Source organism: Haplochromis burtoni, unplaced genomic scaffold (assembly GCF_018398535.1).
Source record: "Haplochromis burtoni strain Fernald_Lab_line unplaced genomic scaffold, NCSU_Asbu1 Contig_678, whole genome shotgun sequence".
Classification (NCBI taxonomy): Eukaryota; Metazoa; Chordata; class Actinopteri; order Cichliformes; family Cichlidae; genus Haplochromis; species Haplochromis burtoni.
In genome coordinates this window covers 90,066-100,188 of record NW_024583039.1, presented here as the reverse complement: position 1 = coordinate 100,188, position 10,123 = coordinate 90,066, and the positions used below count along the sequence as shown (strand labels likewise).

Here is a 10,123-nt window from a genome sequence, read left to right as displayed (position 1 = left end):
GTGAATGAGAAGCGAAGACAGAAAATAGGACAAGCGATGTCTGTAGAGTAAATATGAAACCAGTCAGTTAGCTTACCAACTAGCTTGGAAATTTCCAAACAAAACAAAATCTGAGTTTTCAGTGACTGATTCACAAATAACGACTGCCCTGATTATCACCAGCTGAGTCGTCTACCTACAGTCAGAAATAATAAGTGGCTATGGCCGAAGTAGATAAACCTGAGAAAAGATTTCTCAGCTTCAACTTGATTAAAGTAACTAACAGTGAGTGCAAAGGATGCCGCTGATATGTTTGTGTGGGTTAGGGGTGCATTTGATTGAGTTGATTTCATTGTTTGTAACAGTAAATACTAACTGGTAAAGTTTAACTATCAAGTTTAGAATTTATTAGCAACGCACTATGTAAGTAAACTGAGTCACTCATAAAAGTTCCTGTTTTAGTACTATGACCCAGAGCTTTACCCCTCCATGAAGGAGCAGAAAACCTTTGAAAGGAATGTTTTTAACAAGACACACAAAGCAGACAGTAAGTTCCACTCTCTTCTGTTTTATGTAGATCTGTTCTGGTGTGTGATGCATGCGCCCCCACCCCCACCCGTCGCTCCCTCCCTTTGTATTGTGCTGAATGTTCACAGACGTCTCCAGTGTCCAGACTGTTACACACTCTCTTGTCACTTGTAACCTAAATCACTTTTTACATTGACCTGGTTTCCACCCGCCAAACCATGCTAGACCATTATTTGTGGCAGAACGCTGTAGTTGGTATTACCCTTGTAAAACTTTTGGGTTTTCATTCATTTGGGTGAAAAACCTGACCTACCCATAAGCTTTTTTGTAGGATTCCAAGTTTCACCCAACTGATACCTGAGTCTCTACCCCTGGCCTCTTTAACACGTTGCCACTATCTCTCCTTTTGTCCTAATCTTCATTCCTTATTTTCTCCACTTCTGCTTTGTCTTTCTTCTCCCCTTTTATGTTTTATCTATCAGTTCCACTCCTTCCCAACATTCATTTGTATCATTTGTTTCTCCGACTCATCTCCTTCCTCTCTTTATATCAAGTTTCTGTCTAATTGCTTTTCTGTCACTCGTCTCTGCCTTCTTTCCCTCTCACCCCTTTGCTTGCCTGTCACTATATATTTGGCAGTTGTGTCACTGAATAAACTTTATTTTACACTTCTATATAGAAGCAAATTAATAAAGTCATGCTTATGCTAACCCTGTCACGTCTCATTCTCTATCTAGATGAAATAGCTTTTCTGGAAGGCATGACCATCGTGTACAAGAGCAGTATAGATCTTTTCTTCTACGTTGTGGGAAGTGCTCAGGAAAATGAGGTGAATTAAATTTTGTCTGCCAATAAAGTACATCTGCAGTAATAAAATTAAAATTCATTGTGAATATGTTACGTCAAGTTCATCTGCATATGTTTTAAAAGGATCTCAGTCATTTTTGTTCAAATGTTTACTCACATAAGCGTGCTTTTATTTTTTTATTTTTTTTATTTTATTTTATTCTGCTTTGTATTCTGAAGGCAGAATGTCATGTGTTCCATGTCACCAGACGGTTTCTTGTTTCTTCTCAGCTCTTAAACAACAAATTCATCCAATATTATTTTTCACACAAATCACATAAGTTACAGTAGTAACCTCTTAACAAGAGTTAGGCTCATATCAATATTTTTTATGGAATTTTCAGCTGTAGGCACACAAGACAGTTTAAAGGTAATTACTTGTTGTTTCTAAATTCAGTTGCCTGCTCTGGTGTCACAGAAAGGTTGCATTTCTTATGCAGCATTCTCAGAGTCAGATTAATGTTTCACTGACATTAAGACAAACAGGCAAAGAAAGCAAAAAACAAAAAACCTTGAATAGGTCAACATGTCCACTGGACACTGAGCCAAAGTAAGAATGAACATTTTAGGAATATAAGAAGCAAAGACAGTGCTGGGGTTTTCTTTGCTCTGTTAGAACGTTGTTGGGGGTTATTTGAAGTTTAATAATTCAGTGTTAGAAGTAAAATACTCCTTAAAGTTAATCAAATGAAGTCAATTGTCCAAATTTCTAGAAGACTATAAAATATTTCAAAAACCTAAAACGTAGCACGAGCTCCGCAGCATGTCGTTATCCTGTCGTCCTTCTCTCACACCAACCGGTCGCGGCAGATGGACGCCGCTCCCTGAGCCTGGTTCTGCTCGAAGTTTCTTCCTGTTAAAAAGGAGTTTTCCCTCCCCATTATTGCCAAAGCTGTCACTCATAGAGGGTCATATGATTGTTGAGATTATCTCTGTTTTCCTATTATTGTAGGGTCTTTACAGTACAATAAAAGTTACATTTTTGGAAAAGCTACTCATCCAGGTGCTTTGCTTCATTATGACTAAGCTGTTAAAGACAATAACAATAATGTGCAAAGCATCGAGTATCAAATATATAAATATATTTTGTCTACAATATATTGTAGACAAAATACAATATATTTTATTGTATTATGTATTATAGAAATACATAAATATAGTATTTATGTGTTTCTATAAATACTCTTTGGTGCAATGCAAAAAAAAAAAAAGTAAAGACGGAAAAAAACCTGGAAAAAGTTGTGTGTTTATACACTACAATTGAAAACTTGGCGATACCTTCACATAATAATGATTTCTATTGTAAAATGCTAAAGATTATTTTCAAGGAAAAATAAGATACTCCATGAAATCTACTTAATTAGTCTAGTAATTGCTCTTCAAATTGAGGTGCTTCAGGGCAGTAACATTTACCATAAAGGTTCAGTTAGCTACAGTCTCTTTCATTTGTACAGCCTGTGGGATTTATGGATTTTTTTTAAGCTATTTTCAGGGATTGTTCTATATGTTGCAGTTGTGTGGAGATTATTTTGGGTTACAGCTTGGTTGGAAAGTTTTAAACCTATAATGATTAATAAAGAACACTTCTCATGAGCAGCATATTCACCGATATCACAGGTGTCGAAATCCAGGGCTCGAGGGCCGGTATCCTGCAGGTTAAATGGCTAAATGACCTCCTCAACATGTCTTGAAGTTCTCCAGAAGCCTGATAATGAACTAATCATTTGATTCAGGTGTGTTGACCCAGATTGAGATCTAAAACCTGCAGGACACCGGCCCTCGAGGCCTGGAGTTCGACACCTCTGACCTATATACTTTGCTAAGCTGGTATATGTTGAATGTGCAGTATTTAGCTTATTTAGGCCATGAAATCTAATTGATTCTGCTTTAACATCAATTTGCATTGATTTATATCTTTTTATCTCATATACTGACTTTTCTTTTTTTCTTGGTAGCTCATGCTGATGTCAGTACTTAACTGCCTGTTTGACTCCACCAGTCACATCCTCAGGTACTGTCTTCAAAAAAAGGTTTTTTGTTTTCAAAAAGAAAAAAGAAAAACTCCATAAGTGAGTGGTTTCATTGATATTTTGTAATGATGTTTAGAACGATACAGAGGTAATCAGAGCCCAAATAGAGAAATTCACAATCTTCTTTTTCAGACTTTTCTTCATGCAAATGAATTAGAGCTTTTGTCCTCCATGTAGCCTCAGTAGCATCAAAGTGTTATAATAAATAATGTGAAATATAAATAATTATATTTAATAAATAAATTAAACTAAATGACAAATAGTACTCCTTTTTCATTTTAAAGCTCATACCAGAGTCCCTCACTGTTTATTGCAACATTAGTCAAACAATGATGGGTATGGTTACTATGGGAACCAATGCAATAGTAATGCAGTGTGTGAGTAACTGAGACTAAGGAGAGATTGAGCTATTGTGAGGGCAAAAAATAAAAATAAAGCAATAATGGGTTTTTAAAAAGCCAGAAATGTGAATACTTTAAGTTACTTAAGTTAGAGGAATAAAAACTTTAACTTAAAATGATGATGATCATATGAGATCATAAGTAACGTGTCTAATGACGAGTGTAATTCTTTTATTTATCCTGCAGGAAAAATGTGGAGCGGAGGTGTTTATTGGAAAACATGGAAGGAGTGTTTCTTGTTGTGGATGAAATCATTGATGGGGGGTGAGAGAAAGAAAAGTTTATCCAACTAGAATAGTCAATATGAGTCCCTTTTGATCATTTTGCCTGATATTTATAGGCAAAATGATGATAGGTATTTCTATTATTAAAATAAAAAAATGTTTAGTATGTAAAATGCCATGATCCCATAAGCAATCCCAGTCCTGCTTATACAGAACTCTACCCTTATTGGTTGTTTTTTCCTGTTGCCAGGGTGATTCTGGAGAGTGATCCACAGCAGGTCCTACAGAAAGTCAACTACAGGGTAAGATTTCTGTCAGTTATTCCCCAAAACCTATTGTATCAGTATAACCATTGGAAATTCAAACAGAAAACAAGTGTGTTAGATTGTAGAAATACAAATCAATGCAGGTGTTTGGTCTGATTAGAACGGCTACATCAAGATTTGCTGTAGCTCCCTTTAGCTTTTTTGACTTGCTTCTTGCCTTCTCTTCCCTGTTTTACTTTTCTTCCTGTCCTTCTCCCTCTCTCTCTTCTTCTGATTGGTGTCAGCTAATGTCAGAGCCAGCCTATGGCTTCGTCCTCTTTGATTACATCACCGGTAACCTAGAGGCACAAACAGACAGGAGCCAGCTGCTGTAGACAGACAGACAGACCGAGGGTGAGAGAGGAAGAAGGCCAATGTGAAAGATAGTGACGTGGAGAGAGAGAAAGAGTGAGTGAGTGAGAGAGAAAGAATGAATGGATGAGAAGGAGTAAGACTCAGTGAAGGGAGGAAGGAGGAATGGGCAAAACAGAAAAGGTAAATGCATGGTGGGAGAGCATGTGGACTAACACGTTATTTTTCTATACTTGATAACTATGACCTGCTGGTGGCGCTAGAGTAACACTGAAGACATCATCCAAGTGAAAAGAGTTATTCTCTGGGAACTGTGTCCATCAGATAATTAAAGTGAATGATTGCATACCAGACGGTGCTTGCCCTGAAGCTACACCACAAGCATGGCTACAAGCTCCACTATGAATTGTGACTGGTTGAACTGTTAACTAGCACTGTTTGAATGTCACTGGGTTATAGTGTGCTATTCTTTGTTCCACAGATCTAATGCACTGTGTGTGTGTGTGTGTGTGTGTGTGTGTGTGTGTGTGTGTGTGTGTGTGTGTGTGTGTTAAGTATTTGACTTTTTTTCATGTCATTTTGATTACAGGCGGATGAGAACCCATTAACTGAACAAAGCGTGGCTCAGGTAATACACAAGCAAACAGACTCTGTGAATATCACTGCCAAAGCTATACACACAAACATGAAGGCATCACATGCATACACAAATGCAGTTCAATTCAGTTCAGTTTTATTTATATAGCACCAATTTGCAACAACAGTCTTTTCAAGGCAGTTTTAATTGTAAAATCAATCCTTCAGTGGGTCGGAGCTGTTTTAGAGGCACTGGAAGGACATAAAGGCATTTAATAATGTCACCCCCAAAAAAGCTAATGCTCTATACCTGACACACCACAATGAAGAAAAGGAGGATAACCATTAGTGGCAGAAGAGGAGATTCTCTAGTTGACGTATCAATTGCTGACTGAGCAATTACAATTATGCTTTGAGCTATAACAGACAATGCCTGACCTCACATATTTCCAAAGTTTTAGTCACATGGTAAATGGACTGGTTCTTATATAGTGCTTTTCTACAACTTGCCTCATTCACCCATTCATACAAGCATTTTAATGCTTTTTCTGCTAAAGTGCTTTATATCTGACATTCATTCATGCGCCGATGGATGCATCGGAGAGCAACTTGCGGTTAGTTTTTTGGCCGAGAATATTTGCCATGCACATTTATTATTTATCTTGATTGATGGACAGATGGAGGAGAGCTGAATACTAAACTCAGAGATCATGTCCACTCGTGTGTTTTCCCCATTTACTCAAATTAAAATAGTTTTTGAAAAGATTATAAGCTATGAACGTTCATACCTGGGTTGACATTCTCATCTCATTTCCATTAGTTTCTAATTATGCTGCCTGTACATGATGATAGAAATTTGACAGCTTGTAGATCTTGACCAATGCAATGCTATTGACTAAACACAACTTGCAGTATAGCTTGACTCTAACGTGCATCTAACGTTTTTACGTGATCAACACAATAGACACGCTGCACATTAGGCTGCCTTTATATGCCATACTGAATCAAGGGCCTTTAAATTTGAGCTTAGTGCGCCACCTGCTGGCCGATTTCTCACTGCTGTAATTTAACCTCTTCTAAGGACTGAAAAACAGTTAAAAGATAAACCAGTAAAGAACATACAAGAACAAGCTGTTGAAACATGTAGATTTTGAAAACATTAACCCACTGTATTTATTTAGTGGCAGTAGAACAAAGATGTGTTTTGTATTACGATTTTGTTGTGCTTTAACATGGTGGCATGACTTCACATGGTTGTGAGCATAAGCTCAGCCTGCCCTCTAGTGTTTAAACAGTCGTACTGTAGCACCATGCTTTACTGTGCAGAAGTTCTCAGTTATGTAAAGCATTAGAACCACTCTACCTTTACTAAACAGACTTGTATTCTCCGGTAAGATACTTTTTGACATTATATTGTAATGTAAAGGGTAATACTGGACTGTGTTAAGGTTTCAAAAACTTCTGTAACACATATATGAGAGCAACAGAACGAGCAGTGTTATAACTAAGTCACTATAGTCTAAACCCAATCTTTTCCTAAAACGAACTATTTCTGATGCCTAAACCAAATACATATCAGAAGTTAGAATAAACACATTAAATGATATATGTGCATACTACACAAAGGTTGCATTTTCTGTTTGTTTATAAAGCAGTTGTCATTCATGTTTTGTTATTATATAATTTTCTTTCATTTTTTACTTTTGCAGGTTTTGCAGTCAGCCAAGGAGCAGATCAAATGGTCTATACTGAAATGACTGAAAACAAATCTGATTTTCCAAAAAGAATGTTTCCAGTCCCAAAGCTATTTTACAGGGCCCAACTGAAGGGATGGATGTTACTGAAGTGATGGCCAATAGGCTGCCTTAGGTGTGTTTTTTGTGACATTTTTTTTCTATTGTGTGTGACAAGTATTTAATTCATTTGGGAGTAAACATAGCCCATATGTGGAGGTGCCATTTAGCAAGCCAAATGACATTTCTTATTTTATTATCATAAGTAATATGCAGGCAGCTATCCAGTACCTGAATTATCAAAAGAAGTGCAAGAGATTGGTGGAACAACATTGTTCTCAGTCCCACCGAACTGATCGTGGCTCCTGGGTTTCTTTGAAGAGTAATGCTCCCCCCCCCCCCCCCCTTTCACGTTGTGTGTGTGTGTGTGTGTGTGTGTGTTTGACTGTGTCAACAATATTACAAAGCCAAATTAATTTCTATTACAACACTACAAGAATACAGAAGGTAATACTAAAAGTTTGTTGTATTGAGTTTCTATTGACTCGTTACACTCATGATTTCCATAATGCTTCTTTGAAGCCCAAAAGCAAATGCAGTTATGTTTTATGACACTAAGAAGGCACTGTGGTACAGATGCAGGAAATCTAATTTAAGGAAAGTCTGCACATGTGAATGAATTTTAGAACCAATGGGAGCTTAAAAAAGATAAAAATAAATAAATAAAAAAGTGCACAGGATCCTGTGGCCAGAGTTACAAAGAATATTGTCTATTCTACTGTTGTGATGATAATTAAAGATTTTAAAAGACATTTCATGTTTTGTTAGTTGATGGAGAGAAATATGGCCAAAGAGAAACTAATTATTATTTTTACATATGAATGTTGTTTTCTCTGTCTGCAAGAGAGATAATAAAACTATATTTGTCCTGGTTTCAGATGGTCTGCTTAGCCATTATATATTCTTGTACTTTTATTTTTACTTTCAATTAGTTCATCCCCGTGGATGCCGCATTTATTTGCGTTCAAAAGTGTCTAACATAATGAATATTAATAAGCACTCTAAAGGACTTGTTTGTGTGGGCGTGGTCTGGAAAATTATTTGCAGAAATCAGGTGACGTCAGTTGGCACGTGGTTAAACTCACCGAGCCAATGGTTCGTTATGGGTTTATTTTCCGATGATATTATTGGCTGGCTGCCGCACACGCCTGCAACTCATCGGAGGCCACAAGAAATCAGACGAAAGCCTTAAATTTAAGGTACAAAGAGAAAATTAATGTTTTTATGTTATTACCAGAATTATTTTGGCTGAAATTGAATTATTATTGATATCCTGAAATAAAACTGAATAATACTTTTGAAATGAAGGTTGTCTTTTCTTGATTTTCACCAGTGTTTAATCGTAATATTTGATCGTAGGCCTATTTGATGTATTACTTCATAGTTAATTATATTTAATGGTTTAAAGAGTAACAATGTATTTAAATAAGTCATGAGAAATGTATTTCCATGCATTGTATTGTTATTTTTTGATTATTTATTAATTTAGTCGAAGAAAGAGGTAAATCCTTTATAACAGCATCAGTAAGATTCAGCGTGATAGCAGCTACTCTTATTTAATTGATCCTTGGTGAAGGTGCAGCCTGAAAATAGGTGGAATAAAAGTGCATGCAATCAAAAAAAATATTAGTATGGATGAAATATTAGTAGGAATTCGACCGAAAAATGTTTTCACCATATTGAGTATCTTGGTCTGGCTGACAGAGCGACAGAGAGCCATTGGCTTTCACACCTGCAGCCCATTTAGAATCGCCAAGTTACCTAATACATCTGACACGTCTGAATGCTAGTTAAGAATGATTATTAATATCCATTGTACCACATGTGTAGAAACGAACATGGGGTCATAGAGATGAATTTTGGAATAGAACAGAAAAGCCCTTTATGGTCATTGTACATGTACAACGAAATTATGGGTGCTCCAGGCCAACTGTGCTTGAGTAAAAAATATGAATACTAAAGACATAAAGAATAAATAGAAAACAGAAAAATATATATACAGTCAAGAGGAATATATACAAAACAAGAGAAAGACAAAAAAATGACAGAATGACAGCTTCTGACTCAGTTTTATGACTAATTAATAATTAATTGTCCTCTCTTTATTGTCAAAATTGATGCGTTTAGTATGACATTGCTCTTCTATGGTTTCTTTCTGAAATATGGCAAAAGTGGGCATTAAAAGTCTGACTGAAATAGTGTCAGTCAAACAGATGTACATTATTGGACATATCAACAGATGTACGATAATATAGTATATATTATAACACAATATGGTACTTATTCTCTTTCACGAATGAATTTGAATGAGCCCCCATCCTTCTTTCCACAGATTGTAGTTTCTATATCACCTTGTTACATTATCCCACTTTAAATATTTTCTTTTTCTTTCTTTCTTTAACTTTCAGTGGGTCTTCCAGATCACTGTGGAGGAATTCTGGTCCATTCTTCTTTTCAGAATGTTTGTAATTCAGCCATTACATATATGAATAAAAATACAGTTTAGAGGCATGAAAACTCACTTTGTTGGGGGAAAACTCTGTAAAAAACCCAGGAGAAATAAAGACACAATGAGACATTTTTCCTGTAACACACTTCTTGTCTATTTAGACAAGAAGTGAGTTTTTCATGCCAAATAACCCATTAACCATTTGGTTAATGGGTTATTTGGCATGCTGATACTCTTCTAACCTCATGAAGAATAAAAGGGGATCCATTGAGTCATCTGCAGGTGCAAGATGAAATGGACCCATGACGCTTGCACTTCAGGCTAGGTAATTTATTATGATTAGGCAGATGACCCTGGCTAATAGTTCATTTTGTTCAAAAACTCTTTAACAATTTAGATTTCTGCTAATGTTCAAACCATGTTACACATGTCTGTGTCTCAAACAGATTTTCAGAAATCAGTTGTTGTATGAAATCATAATTCATATTTTGGAAACAGATACGTATCTCTTAACTTTGAAGCTTCAAGGATTTAAGATAGTGAAGGTAGCTAATTTTAAATACCTGAGGTCAAACATCCAAAGCAAAAGATTTTTCACAAGAGCGGTGAAGAAGAGAGGGCAGGTAGGGAGGAATGGGTGGAGACAAATGCCGGGTGAGATTGGAAATAGGCAGAGGGGA

At 36.3% G+C, this 10,123-nt stretch overlaps 1 protein-coding gene across 3 annotated transcripts in view; it reads left to right on the top strand.

The window, feature by feature from the left end:
* copz2 (COPI coat complex subunit zeta 2) overlaps positions 1-8,297 on the top strand; it is a 16,301-nt gene extending 8,004 nt beyond the window's left edge. For 2 of the 3 annotated variants that reach the window (XR_317556.2, XR_006053177.1), the window contains 8 exons: positions 442-526; positions 1,245-1,336; positions 3,309-3,364; positions 3,971-4,048; positions 4,259-4,310; positions 4,559-4,667; positions 5,215-5,253; positions 6,911-7,001. Coding sequence is in view for 1 of the 3 variants with exons in the window: in XM_042215207.1 (XP_042071141.1) it covers positions 442-526; positions 1,245-1,336; positions 3,309-3,364; positions 3,971-4,048; positions 4,259-4,310; positions 5,215-5,253; positions 6,911-6,958 (450 nt within the window). In the remaining 2 variants the exon portion in view is untranslated. Of the gene's footprint in view, positions 1-441; positions 527-1,244; positions 1,337-3,308; positions 3,365-3,970; positions 4,049-4,258; positions 4,311-4,558; positions 4,668-5,214; positions 5,254-6,910 lie in introns of all 3 variants that reach the window. The other variant, XM_042215207.1, reaches the window with a different exon arrangement.
* Positions 8,298-10,123: the final 1,826 nt, after the last annotated feature.